We start from the raw sequence: 22223 nt of genomic DNA, 5'->3' as shown, positions 1-22223 counted from the left end.
CCCGGAGCTTCGGGGCCAAGTCTGAAGAAGCCGGTTCATTTCCTTCCGGCTCTCTCCTTTTAATTCTTTATGGGGGGGGGGGGGGGGGCAGGTAGGAGAGTTCGGCTGGCAGCGAGACAGGGTCTCACTGTGTAACCCCTCAGCGTCCTGGAACTCAGCCCTCCTGCCTCTGCCTCCCAAGCGCTGGGGTTTTAAAAGCATCAGCCTGACCCCCGGCCCCTCCCGGCCGTCTCCCGGGGCGGACACCCTTCCAATCGGTGTCCCGCCCGCGGGGGCGGGGATGGGCGACGGCGACGGCAGCAGGTGCGGCGGCGGCTGCGTGCGGCGCCCTGAGCGGGGGCGGGGAGGGCTGGGGGGGCAGAGTTTGCACGTGGAAACTGTCTTCCTGTCTCCTTCGGGCCGGCCCTCGGAAGTCCCCGGAGGCCTCCCGGCGGCAGCGGCTTCGGACGGCTCCCGGAGGCCCGCGCCCCCGCACGCCGCCGCGGCCGCCGAGCCCCCCGTCCGCCGGGCGCCCCCGGGGGGGACCTGCGCACGGCGCCGCCCCGCCCCCGCCCCCACCCCCGGCCCGCTCGCCAGGCTCCGAGCCTGCGCCGCCGCCGCCGCCGCCGCCGCCGCCAGGGGGAGCGAGTCCCCGACGGGAGACGCGCCGGCTCGCCGCCCGCGAACGCGCCCTCCGACCCCAGCTGCCTCCGCGCCTCCTGCCTCTCTCAAGAGTGGAGGGGAAACGATGGAGACCGAGTCCCGGGCGGTGAGTGCTGGGGTCCGGAGCCTGCGCGGGCCCGGCCTCCGAGGGCCTTGGAAGGGCGCGCCCCGGGGCCGAAACGCTCGCTCCGCGGCGGGGGGAAGGACCGCGCTGCGGAGGCCGGCCCGTCGGGGGGCGGCGAGAAGGGGCGGCCCCAGGGCGCGGACCCGTGCGGGCCGGCGGCGGGCAGCCCCCCGGGGAAACGGCCGCGGACCGCGGGGCGAGGCGCAGCCCGCCGCGCCCGACGAGCCGCGGCCCTGGGCCGCGCCCGCCCGCACCGCGGCGCCCTCGACGCTCGCCCCTTCGGGGACACGTTCTCGCCGCCCGCCCGCCACCACGAGTCGCTCGGCCGTCGACGCTCCGCCCCGCGATAGGGCCTGAGCTCGGGAAGGCCTGGGCTACTCGCGCCGCCCGGGTCGGGCCTGGGTCGGGCCTGGGGGGCCTCGGCGGCCCCGGCGTAGCCTGGTAACGTGCCGCCGAGCCCCGCCCCGCGGCCGGCCCGCAGCCAATCAGCGCGCCGGGGCCGGGCGGCCGCGGGCTGCGAGCGAGGCGGCCCGCGCGTGGTAGGTGCCGTTGAGGGTTCCCGCCACCGCTGCTGGCGGGTCTGCCTGGCAAAATTTCTCGCTGGCTGGCCTTCTTTTCCCTCCCGCACTTTGGTGGGGAGGGGGGGGACCCTCGCGTCGGTGGCCCGGTTCACGATGACCCGAGAGAACCCGAGGAAGTTGTCAGCCCGGCCCTCTGCCCCCTCGCCTCAGCCTGCTGGCCTCAGAGAGGAAGGAGCACCGAGGCGGTGACTGCGACGGTTAGCCCAGCTCTTCCCTTTTGTGTCTTTGCAAAGGTGGCCCGCGTCGAGGTGAAGGCCCGGAGGAGGTGGCGCTGGGGGCGCAGGATTTTGGAAGAGGGTCTTAGTGAAGCCTTCCCCGGGCGAAGCTTTCCAGCGAAGCAGGGGACCCGAACTAACAGTCCCGAGCAGCCCCCTGCCTCCGCGCTTTCAAACGGTCGGCGGGTCCGCTGCTTAATCCCTGAGGAACTTAGACGTTACCTCTCCCCGAGCCTTGCCGCCGCTAACCGTAAAATGCGCCCTAGGCTATCTCGGCACCTCGGTCCTCACCCGCACGTTCAGCAGGGCTCCCACAAGAATCATCGGTTCGTCCGCACGTCCAGCAGATACACGTTGAACACCCGCGGTGGGGTGTTAACGTTTCACAGGTCTCCCAAGATTTTAAAAGAAAAAAAAGAATTAGGCAGACTTCCCGTCCTCGTGAATATTATTACAGCACAGTGCCAAGTGACAGGCCAGTGACTATAGAGCATATTAGAAAGGGGTAAATAATAAAGAGAAAGGACGCAGTTAGAACCACAACAGGAGCCTTAAGAACAGGGAATGAAGTGAATTGGTTGCTTTTTTTTTTTTTTTAAATCAATACCTTTATTTTTATAAGTGAGCAGCTTGAGGTCTCTTCACTTGGGACTGATTTCCTCAACCTCTCAGGAAAAATGATGGTGTTTTCTTCTTAAACTTGAGGACAAACTAGTACTTCCATTGAACTCCTTTGTTTTTAAAAAATTTTTGTGAAGACTTTTTATTATTTAACAAATTCTAAATAAGGTCGTATCTATTCGAGGTGGTAGATTTTATCTGAATACAGTATTTTCTAGAATATCATTAGTACTATTTACAATTAATAGGAAGTTTCCTTTGTTGAAACAGAAATAACTATTGTTGCTAATAATAATGCTTATTACTATTAATCTCTGTCTTTTGATTAACATGCCATATATATCTGTTACTTCGTACTATGATATAATATTCACAAGGACAGTAAATTTGCCTTTTTTATTTCAATCACAGGAACATCTAAGAGTGGTTTTGTTAGCCAATAAAATGGAAAAGCACAAAAGTAATAATGAAGTTTTTAATATGTTTCTTTAGGTTTTGGTTAGGTTTAGTTTTTTTTTTTTTGTTTCACATTACAAGTTTCTTTGCTTGGACTGCTCCAGCACTTGGGAGGCAGGAGCCGGCAGGTTTCTGGTCTACATATTTCTAGGCCGTCCAAGGTTAATCAGTGAGACCTTGTCTCCAAAAAAAATTACATGCATTGTGAAGACTGGGCAGTGTTGGGGCACGCCTTTAATCCCAGCGCTGGGGAGGCAGAGGCAGACCGATCTCTGAGTTCGAGGCTACCACTTCACCTAGATATGTATGAAATTTTCTGAAAGATGAGTCTTGTTTTCAGATAGATACATATGTGTATTTAAAATTTTGGCTTTTAGTCTAAAATTACCCAAGTTTATTAACTGGTCAATGTTCTTTAACCAAAGACTACCAAGAACACATCAGTAGTTGAGTTGCCCATGAAGTCATTGGAACAAGGAAGAAAGTACACCATGGGGCCTCTCAGATGTTAAGAACTTGATTTATACAATATAGGCTTGAGAAACTTTTAGGATTTCAGGTAGAAGGGCTTTTCCTAGAATGTGTATTGTGAGGAAATGGAACTGTTTTTATGATTGTGTTAAAGTAAGATTGATAAAGGAGGAACAGTTGCTCAGGTTATCCTCGATAAAGAATATTGGGTAATTCTCATGGTTTGGACAGTGCTTTTGTTTTTATCAGTATTTGGACATGATTAAAGCATGCTTAGTTATATATTGATCCATCATAGTTATAGTGACATTGTCTGATGTTGATAATCTGTAAACAAAAGAATACCACTGTCTAACTGTGAGTGTCAGGCCAACTTTCAACATCTGGACAAGATGGTTGGAGCAAAGTATCTCCAGCCATCTGGGTCTTTTTTTTTTCTCCCTCTCTAACATTTTTATGAATTTAATGTTTTTTCTTGACAAATAGCATTCCTCATAATTATTTTAAGTATATTTGAGTAGTATGTTTATTAGCAAGGACTTCTCTAAAGTGAAGTACTGTCTTTCCTTTTTATACTCCCCAAAAGCTATAAACTCTAATTATAATCATCATAATTTTGGAATAAATGTTAAGTCTAATGTATGACATTTTGCCTAAGTGATCATTTTGATGGTCCTGGATTAAAAACTCATGCCCAATATTGAAAGTTTAAAATGACTTTATTTTACAGCAAACAACAAATCAGACGCAAACAGATTCATTATCTCCATCCCCTAATCCTGTGTCACCTGTGCCTTTGAATAACCCAACAAGCACCCCAAGATACGGAACTGTGATCCCTAATCGCATCTTTGTAGGAGGAATTGACTTTAAGGTATCTGTCTGTGGGTGCAGCAAGGTGGGAGTGTTTCACTTTTCTTTACAGTAGAATATTTCATTTTTCAGTCATTTCCTTATACAGCCATAAAATTATATTTGCATATTGCTTAATAGACTTCACATTGTCTTGTTTTAAATACAAATAACACTGTGTAGGTTAATTTGTGTGTGTATACTTGTCTAATCTCACATACAAGGAAATTGAGTTTTCTTTACTTGCTGTATGCCCCTTGCTACTGGTGGAATGAGACTAAACTCTACCTTTCCTTCTTCATTTTTAAGTAATCTGTTTTTGCCACTCATTGCTCTATATTCTTCATTTTTTAGCATACTTCAGTTATACTTTCTTACATGGTGCTCCAATGGCCTTATATAATTGATCATTTCAATTTTCAAATGAAAACTTATTAATCTAAATATTTTAGTCTTGTAAAACTCTATATCTTTATGTCAGCCTTTATGCTTGTATTCCTAAGTAATGTCTTAGACTTCAATTTCTTATAAATAGCTTTCTTTGATAGAATTTATAATCTGATAATTTAAAAGGCCTTGTGGTCCAAATAGAGAATCTGTACAAAAGTATGCTTAATCAGCTTATCAGCTATTTCACTCTTTCAGAAAACATAGTTAAAATGATTTGCAGTATTCCTACATAGAGGTACTAATAGGTATGTACAGGAAAGGTATACATAGGTATATTTAATCAAATACCTTTACATGAGCTGAGTCTGTAACGATAGAGGTCTGCCAAGCCTATAGAGACCCTCAGTTCAATATGGACGCACAAACACACACCTTCCAGATGGATTTAAAAAGCATTTCTACATTTACATATTAGAAATTATGGGGAGAAATGCTCTTGTAACAAAATGAACCACTGTGTGTGATTTTTGACACATACCTTATTTCCATATACTCTATCACAATTTAAGTAAAATTGCTTTTTCTTTTATAAAATAAAATATAAAATCACTCTTAAATATGTGATTATTTCACTATAAATAAATATCCTTTATAAAATACTTACCTTTGGAAAGATGTTTCTGTACCTATGGAAAATATAGGTATTCCTGCTTCGAATTCATTCGTATTAAACATCCTAGTAAACTTTTAAAGTGAGTATTCAATAAATACAGACATTTTCATGTAAGTCACTGAGGCACATCAAGGACAGTATGAATCTTAACTGTCATTGTTTCTATGTAGCCATGGGATTAAGGCAGCAGAACGTTTCCCTTGAGAAATATCTTTTTCAAAACCACAAATAATGGCCAGTAAGGAAATAATTTTCTGTAGTATCTTACATTCTCAGAAACCTCTTGTTTTTAGAAACCTGCAAACTGTCCCTCTTCAAGTTCAATCACATTGACTTTCTCCTTACTCTACAAAGCTGAGTTAGTGATTCTTCTTCCAAAGAATAGTTTTTTATTAATTTTTTTCTAAATATCTAGTAGCAATTCTTGTTCTATCATTGATTAAATTTTATATCTATTAGAACAAAAGCAATTCACCTAATTCTGACAATTAGTGTTACAGGTCATTTTCTGGTTTAGCAAGGTTGATGTTACCATCCAAAATAACAAATAGTGTGTTTAAGTTAGTGAGGTAGCAGTTGAACTCAAAATGAGTGGTTGTGCTCTGGGACATCTCTTGGTTCTCCTTTATATAAACTTAAAATTACACATAGAAGCAAAGAGTTGCAACTTAACCAAAAATAAAATTAATAGTGAATTCACTGTAAATAATGGGAATAGCTGTTATTGTCTTATCTATTTCAGATCAAACCAGATATTCCCAAGTCATCTTTGCACACATCTCAAACACTGTGTCTGTTATTCTAATTTTATTTTGTCACCATAATGTCTATAGTTAGCTAAAATGTATGTTGAGTACAGATAAAATATCTCATAATTTGAAATGTTATAGTCACTGTGTAACTTGTTATGGAAAATTCAAGTATTGGGGTAACTATATTTATTTCCTAAGACCTTAGTCTCCCTAAAGACTATGTTGATCATTATAAAGTGACTGAATTAGGCCATTGTGATCTAGTTTCAATGCTATAACTGCTTCCCTTCCCAAATACTAAAGCCAAGAGTAAGACAGCCTAACTCTGGCTTACTGTATGTAATACAAGCTAGCATCCTTAAAGTCACTTAAAGATTCCTTTACATAGTTAGCATTCTTTGTGGTTTTAGAATAATTCAATTTAAATATTTTGACATATATATAATCATACAGCTATCTACATAAAGCAAAGGACATACATTTTAATAAAAATGATTTTTATTTTTCAATGATGAGAGGTACTTTTCAGTTTGTTTTCTATATTGTTTATGATTCCAACAATAAGCATCAGAGTCGTTTCATCTTTTATTGAAATGTTTCCTAATGTTTTCTTTTTATGTCACTAGACAAATGAAAATGATTTAAGAAAATTTTTTTCCCAGTATGGGTCTGTAAAAGAAGTGAAGATTGTTAATGACAGAGCTGGAGTGTCCAAAGGGTTAGTATCATTGCACATAATATATAGAATAATAAATTGTATTTTGTTGGGTTAGGTTTTATATGCTGATATACATTGTCTCCATGTTTACGTAGGGAATTCTATGCCCGCTTTTCTCAAATATTTGTGCTGGGTGGGTGGAGGGTGTATATGTGTGTTTTGATGGAAATAGAGAGGATTCTATAATATTTCTTAATCTAAAAACTTAACTTTTGCATGGACCAAGAGGCCATTCAGTATAATATGACAAAAAAAATATTGAGAGGCAAATGTATAATAGCTAAAGAAGGAGATACTTTTGGAATTGTATTCTTGCTTTAAACTATAAGAGAGTATTTGAAAATTGCTAACTCCAAAGAATATGTATGGTCTGTGGCTCAGAATCTAAATAAGGAGAAAATGAGAAATACCACTCTAATGAGAATGATTACTTGTCAAACCAAGAAGAATCATGATGATTTAAAAGAGAATGGCTCCCATAGACTCATAGATGTGAATGCTTGGTCATCAGAAAGTGGCACTATTTGAAAGGATTAAGAGTTGTACCCTTATTGGAAGAAGTGTGCCATTTGGGGTGGGCTTTGGGTTTTCAAAAGCTCAGACTGGACCCAATATATCTCTCCTGCTGTCTGCGGATCTAGATTTAGAACTCTTGAGTCCTCTTCCAGCACCATGTTTGCCTGCATGCTGCTATGCTTCCTACCATGATGACAGTGGAATAAACCTCTGAAACTGTAAACAAACCCCAATTAAATGCTTTCCTTTTTAAGAGTTGCCATGGCCATGGTGTCTCTTCACAGCCATGGAACAATGACTAAGACAGAAGTTGGTACCAGGGAACACGGTATTACAGTGACAGGCCTGACCGTGCTGCTTGTTGGCAGAATTTGGACTTTGGGACTTTGGATCAGGAAAGTGAACGCTATAAGCAGGGTTTAATGGGCTATACCAGGAGGGACATGGAAGACAGTGATGTTGAGAAAAACATAACATGTGGCTCAAGAGGTTTCAGAAGAGAAGAATATTAGTGACTAGCCTAGAGACTGTTCTTGTGATATTTGAACAAAGAAACTGGCTGCTTTCTGCCCTTGTCCAAAAATTGCCTGAGGCTAAATGAAGAGATTTAGATTATTGGTGTTGGCAGAGGAGATTTCAAGATAGCCTAGCATTGACTGTTGTTATTAGCAGTCACACTTCTATAACATTGTTAGCAGTCACACACACACAAAAAAGGAGTAAGCTGAGCAAGGAAAATTACAAAATGTACAGTTTTTGGAAGTAATGGAGCTAAGTCCAGTACTCACAGAAATGAAAATAGTTTAAGAAATGCCTGATGTTAAATGGAATGAAGGGACTGGTGACCTCAGGGCAAGATCCCACCCTTTTAGGCTTCCAGTTTGTGGAAAGAAACTAAGGAAAAGCTTAAGGAACCATCAACAGCAGAAGGCTGGGACAAATGTGTTTGAACAAAGGGGCCAAGTTCCAGTCTCAGCACTCAGCTGAGAGCTTAGCAGCTTCAGCCACATGGTTCTGACTTTAGTGTCAAGAATACAAGAAAAAGGCTGTGGACTCTTCCTCCTCTGTGGCTGAGGAGACCTGCGGAGGCCAGGCATATGTCAGGGGTGTCCTTGCATGGAGGCTCAGAGAAGACATTGTGTGAAGCTGTGAAGGTGAAGCCTGGATTTCGTGGAGACCCCAAGATGTCGGAGATGCCAGAGCGTTGGGGTACCTGGAGAAAGCTGGAGAAGCGGTATGGAACCAGCCAACGAGAGAGAAATGTGTTGCTGAAAGGAGTTGCAAATCTGAAGGGAGCTTTGACATCAGACATGGAAATTCACAATTTGCAGTTTTCCCTGCTGGTTTTCAGTCTTACTTTGGTCCACTACTTCCTCACTGTGCTCCTTCTTCCCCCATTTTAGAATGGTAATGTATGTTCTGTGCCATTGTGTGTTGGAAGAGTATGTTAGACCTTTTGATTTTGATTTTACAGGGGTTGTAGTTAAGAGAGTGCCTTGAGTCTCAGAAGAGACTTCAGACTTTTAAATGGCGTTAAGCCTGTAATAGTCTGTGAGGACTTTCGAAGCTGGACTAAATGCATTTTGCATTATGATATGACTATAAGCCTATGGGGACCAGGGAATGAAATCCGGTGGTTGAAAGGGAATGACTGCACACACACACACACCCCATGGGTTTATGTATTTGAATGCTTTATCACTAGGGAGTGGAGATATTTGAAGGCATTAGGGGGTGTGGCCTTGTTGGCAAGCCCCAATTAAATGCTCTTTCAGAGTTGCCATGGTTATGGTGTCTCTTCATGACAATATGCCAGTGATTAAAACTAGAATTAGCATTGAAATTAGTAGACTGTGTCCTGTAATGTAAAGAGCTGTTTCAGGATTTCTGTGTGTACAAAAGCCAAAATTTTCAGAGGGAAAGGGTGGTATGCATTGAACATTTATATAAGGAGGTTTTGTTTTGTTTTGTTTTGTTTTTTTCAAAGTCAAAAATGAATAGATAAGGCAGTGGAGGTGAGTAAAGGGAAGATTGTAGGGTTTTTCCTTAAAACAGAGAAACATTTACAATATTAATAGAAAAAACAATAAGGTAGAAAACAGAATTAATGAGAAATGACTTAGAAGAATATGGCAGAGACTAATGTGAAAGATACAGTGTTTTCACAAAGATTCTTTACAGCAAAAAACTTCCTGAGACTGCCAAACAATACTAAAATGAGTCGAGATTGTATCTTTTCACTTGGCAAAAAAGAATTTACATTATTTTGGTAATTCTCACTTTCGTCCTTGGAAAGCATAGAAAGTCAGATGTTGCCCAGCATTCTTGAGACTTGCAAAATGGAGACCAGCCTGGGTTACTGCCCTTTCCAACAAAACAACAACAACAAAAACGGGTTCTGCAGTCATCCCTGGTACCTCAGAAAAGAATGGGGTGGGGGGGAGAAACACATTAAATTAGAAAGTGCATCTCCATGACCCAGTGAATGAGAATTGAGATAATAAAAGATTCTACTCTGGAGAGTGTAAGTTTAGAAGAACATTACCAATTATAAAAGAGGAAGAGGAAATAGGACAGCTGGAAGTGTATAGAAACAGAATAGTGGCCCAATAAGGAACAATTGCAAGTGAGGGAGCCTCACAGCAGTCTGTCCCAGCTCTTGAATGGGAAAGAACTGTGGAAGAATTAATGAAGGGCCAGGTCCACTAGGAAGTTCAGACAGCAGGAGATTCCAACAATGAAGAATATAATGGGCCAATCTCCTGTGGCTAGGAGACAGGCATGTCTGTGAATACTAACAGCCTTGAGCGTGGGATTAGCACTCCAACTCTTGGAGCCACATCTGGGCACATGATTTAACTGCTGACATGCTAGAGGGTATCTTAAACACAGGTCAAACTTAGCCCTCAACTTCTGAAGCCTCCTCTGTCCTAGAGGGTAATTAATGGTTAATGGGATTTGAAAGCACTACAGCTAATCCTTCAGTTTACATTTCAGTGCTCTGTTTGTCTTTCCTCCTCCTCAAAACACTTTGAAACACTTTGGCTTAGGCAAGGCTTTGCCAGGTTGTCCAAACTAAGGAAATGCTGGAACAGGGAAGTATCTGCCTGGCCATAGAAGCTCCTGATATACAGTAAATGCAAAGACAAAGCAAAGATAGCCTGGAGCTTGTTGACACTTGGCACTTGGCTGTGCAGGCTCAGCATTAGCCTAAATCTTAGGACAGACAGGTGACACCATTTCCAGCTGCACACATATTAGAGGAACAGAAAAAGTACCCCAATATTTATTTTGTCTTGGTTATTTTATTTGCATGGGTATATTTGGGGCTTTGAATTTATTCTTTTTCTTTTTTACTACAGCTTTGTGTTTTTTGACTACAATTTTTACTATTTTTTTTTTCAAAAAAAGATGATTTTCCATTTTATTCCTTTTACATTTTATTGTACTTGTACATTTTTCCTTTATTGTGCAGTCAGAATTATTTAATAGTTTGCTTTTTCCTTACTTCACAACATATTCTGCATTCTGTTTCCTTTCTTTCATTTAACCCTGCTTTCCTTTCTCTTTCCCCTTACCCAGTCTTCTATTATTTCAATATCTTACTATTTTTACTTTTGCCCTAAGTTTTTAAAGTAATGATTTATACATTATTTTTGTCATTTTCCAATCTGTGGTCATTGGTGTTATATTATTTAATATCAATCAGTTTTAAGTATATATCTCATCTGCCTTGGTTTAGTGTTCTAGCTATGAAAGCTGTTTGTTTCTCTTTGGTGAATTGTAGTGGGGATTGAGCCATGAAGAGAATGCTCCTTACTTACTAAGAAGGTTTCTTTTAAGAAATAGAAGATATATCCATACCAATAGATATATAAATGACAAGCGTAAAAAGGCAAAGGAGCACCCATAGATCATGACTCCTTAATTTTCAGATCTAGATATAGTAAGTAAAATACTGAACAAAGAGTTCAAAAATCTTCTTGTAAAATGGCCAGTGACTTCAAATTGTATACAAAAAAGCCAATAAGTAACATAAGAAACTTAATTCAAGATCTAAACAACAAAATCAGAAACAAACATGAGGCAGGCTCTCAGGACTGCCCCTGAGGTCAGTGGGAACAAACAAGGTGCTCTGTTTTGTCTTCTGAAAGCACTGGAAAACACTATCACTACCAAACCAAAGCCCAAGTCAAGGAGGGAACTGAGAAATACACTGCTTAACTTGCCAGGATTGTGCCAAAAATTTAGTCCAAAGGGTTCAAACTACTGGGGCAGTACATCCCCAAATCTGATTTAATAATGTAAACTGAGATTGTAGTTATAACTCTCTCATCAGCACAAATAAGTACTGAAACATCCCAGTGAGAGAAAGAATTCAAAACTCATCCTTCCAAAAATAAAATATATCCAGTGTGAGTTTTTAAGAGCTCAGTATACTCTTACTGTACTTTTGTCTTTTTATTGTTCTTGGGTTTGTTTGTTTTGTTTTCATTTCTTAGTCTTTTGTAAAATGTTTTGTAATGGTCTTGTTCTATCTTGTACTATGCTTGGTTAGGTTATAGGATTGTTCCATATGCTGCTCCACCCATTTTAACATTTTGTGCTCTCAATTTTTTTTCCTTTTATTTTAATTTTAATTTTTATATATTTTACATCCCGGTCGGAGCCCCCTCACTCCTCTCCTCCTGGTCCCACCTTCCCTCTCTGTTTCCCCTATCTTCCCTCCCCTACTCAGAGAAGGGAGCCCCCCATCTGCCCACTATCTACCCCAACATATCAACTTTCATCAAGACTAAATGCATCCTCTTTCCCTGTGGCCTAATGAGGTGGCCCCACCAGTGGAAAGTGATCAAAAGCAGGCAACAGAGTCCATGTCAGAGTCAGTCCTCATTCCTTTTACTAGGGAACGTATATAAGGACCGAGCTGCCCATCAGCTACATCTGTGTAGGGACCCACATCCAGTCTATATACATGGTCCTTAGTTGGTGCCTCAGTCCCCACAGGCCACTCCCCACCCCAGCCCTGGTTAATTGGGTCTGTTGGTCTTGTGGCTCCTCTGGATCCTTCTATCCTTCCCCTGCTCCATTCTTCCACAAGACTCCCTCCAGTTCTCTGCATCTGTTTCCATCAGCTGCTGGGTGGGGGGGAGCCTCTCAGTGGGCAACTATACTAGGCTTCCGTCTGTGAGCATAGCACAGTATAGTTAGGCATGTCAGTGTTTGACTCTCTCACATGGGGTGAGTCTCAGGTTGGGCCAGTCATTGCTTAGAAATTCCATTAGTGTCTTCTCTATTTCTGTCCCTTACGTCTTGTAGGCAGGGTAAATTTTAGGTCAAAGTTTTTGTGGGTGGGATAGTGTTTGCCTCCCTCCACTAGGCGTCCTATCTAACTAGAGTGTGTCCTCTTCAGTCTTTATAGCACCTGTTACTAGGAGTCTCAGCTAGATTCAGCCTTCTATCCTCTTAGGAGCCTATTCTGTCGTAGTTCTCCAGCTTGGCACAGAGAAGTCCCTGCCCAAGGTTCCTCTTCTCTCTGCAAGCCCTCTGTCTCCTCACCCCCTCCCCAGGCTCGAGATCGACTCTCATTTCCCTCTGTGCTCCCTCTCCTATTCTGTTTTCCCTCTCTTCAATCACTTCCACTGCCTGTTCTGTTTATAATTCTGAGTGGAACTTACGCATCCTCCTTTGGGTCCTCCTTGTTGCTTGTCTTCTTTGGGTCTCTGACTTGTAATATGATTGTCCTGTACTATATGGCTAAAATTCACTTATACCTTAGTACATTCCATGTGTGTCTTTCTGGGTCTGAGTTACCTCACTCATGATGATCTTTTCTAGTTTCATCCATTTGCTTGCATGATTTCCTTGTTTTTAATAGCTATGTACTCTCAATGCTTACATTCAGGCCAAACAATTTCCCTCTCACTCTTCTCTTTTCCCTTTTCTCTCTTTCCCATGACCACTCCATTTTTACTTATTCACTGTAACCTTCCAAACTTTAAACTCTGAAAATTTGCCAGCTTTCCTTTCCCAGATAATTTTCCTACCTCGTTTTTTTTTTTCTTCAATCTAATCCTGATACCTATCCCTACCCAGCCTACAGATACTCCACCCTTAATCTCAGTAACTAATATCCTGGTTGTCCATTCTAGCTCACTGACCCTCCAATCATTGTTGAAGTTCTGTTTGACCAGCTAGTGTCATGCTTGTGTTGTGGACCACCTACTCAGCATTTGTGATTGCTTATGTACTTAATACCATACTCCAGGAGCAGTAAAGAGGTTGTACCAAGGTTGTACATGGGCTGAGGTTTTAACTCCTGAGCTACACAACTCAACTCTACCAAATCTAGTTCCATTTATTTATTACAAATAATTTAACTTTAAGGGTACAGCTGATAAAAACTCCAATCAACAAAATAACCACATATGCATAAGTCTCAATGTGGTAATTAAGAAGCATGAAAAAACATGCAATACCGTACCCCCAAAAAAATGTCAATTCCATCACAAATGGCTCCAAATGAGGTGACAAGAAATGACTTTTTATGAAACCAAACAGTATAAAAATAAACTCTTAATTCAAAGAGAACATAAACAGCTGACTGAAATAAGAAAGTTAAAACAGAATATGAGAGAGGAATTTACAAAAAAAAACCTGAAAACATGAAAAACTCAGTAAGTCAAATAAAAAAAAACTCAGTAGGAAGCTTCACCAATAGAATGAATCAAATGAAACGTGAGAAATGATTATGAATTACTATATCAACAAGGAATATGACTAGAACATGTGAGTTCTATGCAACTAAACTTAAAATTTTACAAATGATCAGACTAGAACTTCAGGCTAAGGGCATAAAAATGTTTTTTATAGAATCAAAGCAGAAAACTTCCAAAATCTAGAGAAATTAGATGGCCATCTCTTAGGATCTTATCCTGTAACTGATAAATGCCTGAAAAGACCAACTTATGGGGCAAAAGGTTTGTTTTGGCTCACAGTTCAAAGCCACAGTCCATCATAGAGGGTAGGACAAGAAAGTAGGAACTTAAAACAAGTGGTCACATCAAAGAGAAGAAAAAGAAAGCAGTGAACGCCCACAGACTGGGCAAGTCTTTTCCACCTCAACTAAATCAAGGCTGTCATAACCAAGCTTATTCCTCACAGGTGCATCTGGAGGACCTCTAAAGTGAGTCTGGATTCTGTCAAGGTGACAGCACTACCTTTCTGTACTCAAGAGGCATCTAAAAAACAAAATGGACAAGAACAAAAAAGTTCTCCATATCATGTTATAATTAAAACACTGGGTATAAAGAATGAAGAACAATATTAGATGTCACAAGAGGAAACACCAAGTCACATATAAAGGAAGGCAAACCTGTCAACAAAGATTTTTCTGCTAAATGTTTTAATGCCAAGAGAGTACAGAATGATGCATTTCAAACACTGAAAAGGTAATAATTATTAAGATATACTACTATATCCAGTAAAGTAGCTCTTAACTGAAGTCTGTTTTCTATGCTAAAAACAGATGGAATTTATGACCACTTAAGCAGCACTGCAGACTTAAAAAATTTAAGAAGGAGGCAAAAAATAAACACATCTATGATACTATGGAAAGATTAAACCACAGTACAAGTGTAGTTAAGAAATAGAAGACCTATATATAAAGAACTCAAGAAGTTAAACAGCAACAAATCAAGTAATTCAATTAAAAATGGGGTACAGAGCTAAACAGAATTCTCAATAGAGGAATACTGAATGGCAGAGAAACACTTAAATGTTCAACATCATTAGTCATCAGGGAGATGCAAATCAAAACTCCCTAAGATTTCATCTTACACCCATCAGAATGGCTAAGATAAATAAATCAAATGACAACACAGGCTGGAGAGGATGTGGAGAAAGGGGAACCCTCCTCCACTGCTGGTGGGAATGTAAACTGGTACAACCACTCTGGAAAGCAATCTGGTGCTTTCTCAGACAACTAGAAATAGCGCTTTCTCAAGATCCAGCTATACCACTGCTTGGCATATATCCAAAAGACGCTCAAGTATACAACAAGGACATCTGCTCATCCATGTTTGTAGCAGCTTTATTTGGAATAGCCAGAAGCTGGAAACAGCCCAGATGCCCCTCATTTGAGGAATGGATACAGAAATTGAGGTGCATCTACACATTGGAATATTACTCGGCGATAAAAAACAAAATCATGAAATTTGCAGGTAAATGGTAGGAACTGGAAAAGATCATCCTGAGTGAGGTATTCCATAAGCGGAAAGAAACATAGGGTATATACTCATAAGTGGATACTAGACATATAATATAGGATAAACATACTAAAATATGTACACCTAAGGAAGCTATTTGGGAAAGAGGGCTCTGGCTAAGATGCTCAATCCCCATTCAGAAAGGCAAAGAGGATGGAAAGTGCAGGAGGGAGAAATCAGGGAACAGGACAGGAGCCTACCACAGAGAGCCTCTGAAAGGTTCTACCCTGCAGTCTATCAAGGCAGATGCTGAGACTCATAGCTAAACTTTGGGCAGAGTATAGAGAATCATGAAAGAAGTGGGAGAGAGTAAGACCTGGAGAGGACAGGAGCTCCACAAGAACAGCAACAGATCCTAAAAGTCTGGGCACAGGGGTCTTCTCTGAAACTGATACTCCAGCCAAGGACCATTCATGGAGATGGCCTGGAACCCCTGCACAAAGGGGTAGCCTATGGCAGTTCAGTTTCCAAGTGGCCTCCATAATAATGGGGACAGGGACTGTCTCTGACATGAACTGATTGGCCTGCTCTTTGATCACCTCCCCCCTCAGGGGGAGTAGCCTTACCAGGCCACAGAAGAAGACAATGCAGCCACTTCTGATGAGACCTGATAGACTAGAATCAGAGGGAAGGGGAGAAGGACATCCCTTGTCAGTGGAGTGGGAGAGGGACACAGGTGGGGAAGAGGGAGGGTAGAGTTGGGAGGGGAGGAGGAAGGGAGATACAGGGGGGATACAAAGTGAATAAACTGTAATTAATAAAAATTTTTAAAAATCTTTTTTAAAAAAAATAGAAGACCAAACACTAGAAATTTGACAAATAAGATGAATACACCTTTCAAGAATGACTTTGAAAATTAATGGACTAAGTTCTGCAATCAAAAGACAGAGTAGTAGATTGGATTAAAAAATAATATCAGGATATAGTTACCTATAAGACACATCATCTAGGACAAATGTAATCTAAGGGTGAGAAAAGTTTCTGTAAGAAAATGGAACTAGAAGCAAACAGTTGCTGTTCTGTATCTGGAAAAAAAAAGACTTGAGAAGAGATAACAGACATTGGTACTGATTAAGGAAAGGATTCATCAAGAGAAAATGTTGTAAACATTTGCACCAAACACTGATGCATTTAATTTCAAAAATAGAAACTACTGGTGGACAAAGACAGAGACCTAACTCTAATAAATAATAATGAGTCATTTCAGTACTCAAGTCTCAGTAATCATTCTAACAGGAAATACAGGAACATAGGAATTAAAGGGAATCATAGATCAATTTGACCTAGCAGACATCTAAATAACATTGCATTGAAACAGTGCAGAATAAACATTCTTCAAATTGGCCATAAAACTTTCTCTAAAATACACCATATGACAGGACACAAAGCAAGACTTATCAAACACAAGAATTTTTTTTTTTTGTATTCTAAGCACAGTGAAATAAAATGGAAATAAACAGTAAGAGAACCTTTAGAAAATTCATGAACTCATGGAGATATAACATTTTATAGAATGATGATTGCATCATCAAAATATTAAGGAAATTTAAAATTTTCCAGAATTTACAAAAAGTACAATCATACACAAATCTATGAAATAGAATGAAGGCATAAAAGGAAAATTTGTAGCTGAAAATACAAACATTTAGAATCAGATTTCAAGTAAATCGTAATACACCAGTAGCCATGTAAAGGAATAAGAACAAACCAAAAAGGGCTGAGAAAGAAATTAGGGAAACAACAACCTTCACAATAGCTACAAAGGCCATAAAGTACCTTGGTGTGAACCTAACCAAGCAAGTCAAAGACTTGTATGAAAAAAATTTCCAGTCTCTGAAGAAATAATTAGAAGAAGATATCAGAAGATAGATCTCCCATGCTCATGGCTTGGCAGGATTAATATAGTAAAAAAAAAAAAAAAAAAATGGCCATCTTACCAAAAGCAATCTACAGATTCAATGCTGTTCCCATCAAATTACTGACACAATTCTTTACAGACCTTGAAAGAAAAATTCTCAACTTCATATGGAACAACAAGAAACCCAGGATTGCTAAAACAATTCTCTACAGTAAAAGATCTTCAGGAGGTATCTCTGTCTCTGATCTCAAGCTGTACTATAGAGCAACAATACTAAAAACTGCATGGCACTGGCATAAAAACAGACTGGTGGATCAATGGAATCAAGTAGAAGACCCTGACATAAATCCACACACTTATGGACATCTGACATTTGACAAAGATGCCAAAACCATTCAATGGAAAAAAGCATCTTCAATAAATGGTGCTGGTCTAACTGGATGTCCCCATTTGAAAAATGCAAATAGATCCATACTTATCATCCTGCACAAAGCTAAAGTCCAAGTGGATCAAAGACCTCAATATAAAACCAGACACACTAAACCACTTAGAAGAAATAGTGGGGAAGAGCCTTGAACTCATTGGCACAGGAGACAACTTCCTGTACAGAACACCAACAGCACTGGCTCTAAGATCAACAATCAATAAACAGGACCTCATGAAACTGAAAAGCTTCTGTAAAGCAAAGGACATTGTCAACAGAGCAAAACAACAGCCTACAGATTGGGAAAGGATCTTCACCAACCCTATATGACAGAGGACTAATATCCAGTATATATAAAGAACTCAAGAAGTTAAACAGCAACAAATCAAGTAATCCAATTTAAAAAGGGAGTTCAGAGCTAAACAGAGAATTCTCAATAGAGGAATATTGAATGGCAGAGAAACACTTAAAAGAAATGTTCAGTGTCCTTAGTCATAAGGGAAATGCAAATCAAAACGACCCTAAGATTTCACCTTACACCCATCAGAATGGCTAAGATAAAAAACTCAAGTGACAACACATGCTGGAGAGGTGGTGGAAAAAGAGGAACCGTCCTCCACTGCTGGTGGGAATGTAAACTTGTCCAACCACTCTGGAAAGCAGTCTGGTGCTTTCTCAGACAACTAGAAATAGCGCTTCCTCAACATCCAGCTAGGCATATACCCAAAAGAGGCTCAAGTACAGAATAAGGACATTAGCTCAACCATGTTTGTAGCAGCTTTATTTGTAAGAGCCAGAAGCTGGAAACAGCCCAAATGCCCCTCAGTTGAGGAATGGATACAGAAATTGTGGTGCATCTACACATTGGAATATTACTCATCAATAAAAATTTTAAAAAAAAAGGAAATCATGAAATTTGCAGGTAAATGGTGGGAACTGGAAAAGATCATCCTGAGTGAGGTATCCCAGAAGCAGAAAGATGCACACGGTATATACTCACTCATATAGACATATAATATAGGATAAACCTACTAAAATCTGTACACCTAAAGGAACTAATCAAGAGGGAGGACTCTTGCTAAAATGTTCAATCCCTATCCAGAAAGGCAAAGAGGATGGACATCAGAAGAAGGAGAAAAGAGGGAACAAGTCAGGAGCCTGACACAGGACCTCTGAAAGGCTTGCCCTGCAGACTATCAATGCAGATGCTGAGACTTATGGGCAACCTTTGGGCAGAGTGCAGGGAATCTTATGAAAGAAACAGTAAGATCTGGAGAGGACAGGAATTCCACAAGGAGAGCAACAGAACCAAAAAATCTAAGCACAGGGGTCTTAGATTCATACTCCAACCAAGGACTATGCATGGAGATAACCTAAGACCCCTGTACAGATGTAGCCCATGGCAGTTCAGTATCCAAGTGGGTTCCATAGTAATAGGAACAGGGACTATGTCTAACATGAACTGATTGGCCTGCTCCTTGATCACCTCCCCCTGAGGGGGGAGCAGCCTTACCAGGCCACAGAAGAAGGCAATGCAGCCACTCCTGATGAGACCTAATTGACTAGGATCAGAAGGAAGGAAAAGAAGACCTCCCCTATCAGTGGACTCGGGGAGGGGCATGCATGCAGAGGGGGGAGGAAGGAAGGATTGGGATGGGAGGAGGGAGGGAACCACAGGGAGGGGGAGATACAAAGTGATAAAAATGTAATTAATAAAGAATTGAGAAATTTTTTAAAAAATCACTTCCCGATTGTGGCTGAGGGGGAGTTTCAACTAAAAAAAAAAAAAAGAACAAACCAAAAGTAAGTAACAGTGGAAGGAAAGAATCAAGATCAGGACAAAATTTAATAAAATAGAAGTAGGAGAAGAATCTGTGTTAACAGTATTTTGAAAAGATCAAGATTAAGTCTTAGTCAAACGAACAAAATAAGAGAAGGTCCAGATTGATAAAATTAGATTTAAAATGGAAGAGATTACAGAAGATATCAATGAAATTCAGAAATTTCAAGACATTTTTAAGGCTTATATTCCACCAAATTGGAAAAGTGAAAGAAATGATAAATTTGTAGACAACAGATATTTTAAAAAAAACAAACCAGAATATAATAGCAATACTAAGATACAGAACAACAAAAACAAACAAAAAAACCCTAAACTGGTTTATAAGAAACAGTGAAAATGGGGCTGGAGAGATGGCTCAGTAAGAGTACTTGCTTTTCCAGAGCAGTTCCAAGAACCCACATCTGGAAGCTCACAATCACCTGGAACTTCAGCTCTAAGGGAATCTGACAGCTTCTGGGTTTTGTGGGTACCAGGTACAAAGATACATGCTGGCAAAAATAAAATTCATGCACATGAACAAAATTCAAACATTTTTTTAAAAATACTAGACAGTAGAAAGTCTTCCATGCTCATAGATTGAAAGAATTAATGTGGGAAATGGCTTATACCACCTTCAGCAATCTACAAATTCAATGCAAATGCCATCAAAGTTCCAACACCATTTTTTCATAGAAATAGAAAAAATATTTCAAATTCATATAGTAACACAGAAGACCCAAGATAGCCAAAGTGGTCCTGAGCAAAAAGAATGGTTGTGATGTCACACTACCCAGTTTCAATTTGTACTAAAAAAGCTAAGGTTTAAAAAAATAGCATGAAAATATCATAAAAAGGAGACACATAACTCAAATGATGAAATGTAATAGAGGATCCAGATAGAAACCCATATAGCTACAGCCATCTGATTTTTTGCAAAGACAAAAATTTGCATTGGTGAAAAATAGCCTCATCAACAAATGTTACTGGATAGCTACATATGAAAGAATCGAACTAGCTCTCATATCTCTCATCCTATACAAAAATTCAACTCTTTAAGAATGGATACAGAGCTCGGTAGTTAAGAGCATTGCTCTGAAAGGGGATTAAGATTATATTTCCAGCACCCACATGCTAGGTCACAACGATCTGTAACTCGTTCCAAAGAATCTCGCCTCCTCTTCTGTCCTCCTTAGACAACACGCACATGTGGTACACATTCAAAGCTTCATGTGCATAATTTAAAATAAAAATGTAGCTCCATAAAATGTCTTAATAATGTAAGACCTGAAACTAATGGAAACATTTCAAGATATTGGCATAGACAAACATTTTCTGGATAGGACTTCAGTCACTCAGGAAATAACACCATCAATTAACAACTATTTCATTAAATTCAAAAGCTTCTGCACAGCAGAGGAGACAATCATGGATAGCATGCAGAATAAGAGAAAAGTATTTACTAAATATACATCAGACTGGATTATTATCTACAATATACCGAAAATTAAAAACTAGACACCCAAAACATAGCTATCCAGTCCATACATGAGCTAGTGAAATGAGAAGACAGTGTACAAATAAAAACTACATTAGATTCCATCCTGTGCCAATCAGAACGGCAGTCTCCAATATTATACTCGCAATGATGCAGAAAAAAGGGAATCTTTATACACAGCTGGTAGGAATGTAAAACAGTTCTGTGGAAATCAGTATGGAAGTTCCTCAAAAGAAATAAAAATGAACCTACCATATAACACAGCTGCATAACTCCTCAGTATTTACCCAAAAGACTCCAGGTCAACATATCACAAAGAGTAGTGTTTATTGCAGCATTATTTACATAACTAAGTTATGGAACAAACCTAGGTATCCATCAACGGAGGAGTGGGTAAAGAAATATTTATGTTCATGGTCATAAAGAAGAATGAAGCCATGTTAATTGTAGGAACCTGAATGCAACTGGAGATATATTAAGCAAATTAACTCAGTCCTAAGGTAGCTATCGTATGCTTTCTTTCATGTCGACCCTAGACTTTATAGATAAGACCCTGGTATAAGCACAAAAGCAGACAGACAGACAGACAGACCAAAGTAATAGGCCTAGAAACAAGCCCAGTGGTTTTTAATAAGCCATGTGGTTTTTCAACAAAGGTCTCAAAAACCTACACTGGAGAAAAGACTGATTTGGTGGAAAAATAATGTTTGGACAAACGGAAATGCCTTTCTTTTTTAAAAAAAATTAAAAAAAAAAGTTACTTTGAGCCAGGCCCAGTGGTACAGGCCTATAATCCTAGCACTCAGGAAGGCAGAGGTAGTCAGATCTCCAAGTTTGAGACCAGCCTGGTCTACAAAGTGAGTCTAAAACAGCCAAGGATACACCTAGAGACCCTGTACCAAAAAAAAAAAAAAAGAAAAGAAAGAAAAAAAAACTTTGATGTTAGTGATGTAGCCAGTAGCCAGGTAATAGACCACTTACTTAGAATGAATGAGGACCTTTCTTCCTTAGCACAAAAATAAATATTAAACAAGAAGAAATACTATGCTGCAATAATTGAGTTGCAAGATGATAATCGTGATATTTAGCATTATTAAAAGGAGTTTTGGTGTCTAAACAGGACTCAAATTTAGTAACTATTTTATTTCTTTTTCTCATAATTCAGCTTTTTGGACATGACATATGTTATACATGTATCTTTTGTCTTTTTTTTAACCCTTTGAAAACAGTCTTGCTATGTATCCCACTCTAAGCTCAAACTCACCATTCTTTTTCCTCTGCTTCCTGATTGCTGGGATTTATTTGCATGTAAAAATAAAATAATCTAAGTTCTATTTTTACTGCTG

The 22223-nt window shown here is 40.3% G+C and overlaps 1 protein-coding gene across 1 annotated transcript in view; it reads left to right on the top strand.

The window, feature by feature from the left end:
- Window positions 1–630: 630 nt before the first annotated feature.
- Boll (boule homolog, RNA binding protein) overlaps window positions 631–22223 on the top strand; it is a 109299-nt gene continuing 87706 nt past the window's right edge. The window contains exons 1-3 of the mRNA XM_021642346.2: window positions 631–748; window positions 3841–3984; window positions 6404–6495. Of these exons, the coding sequence (XP_021498021.2) occupies window positions 728–748; window positions 3841–3984; window positions 6404–6495 (257 nt within the window). The 5' untranslated portion in view covers window positions 631–727. The remainder of the gene's footprint in view (window positions 749–3840; window positions 3985–6403; window positions 6496–22223) is intronic.

Source organism: Meriones unguiculatus, chromosome 15, assembly GCF_030254825.1.
Source record: "Meriones unguiculatus strain TT.TT164.6M chromosome 15, Bangor_MerUng_6.1, whole genome shotgun sequence".
Classification (NCBI taxonomy): domain Eukaryota; kingdom Metazoa; phylum Chordata; class Mammalia; order Rodentia; family Muridae; genus Meriones; species Meriones unguiculatus.
This window is presented reverse-complemented; position numbering and strand designations above follow the sequence as displayed.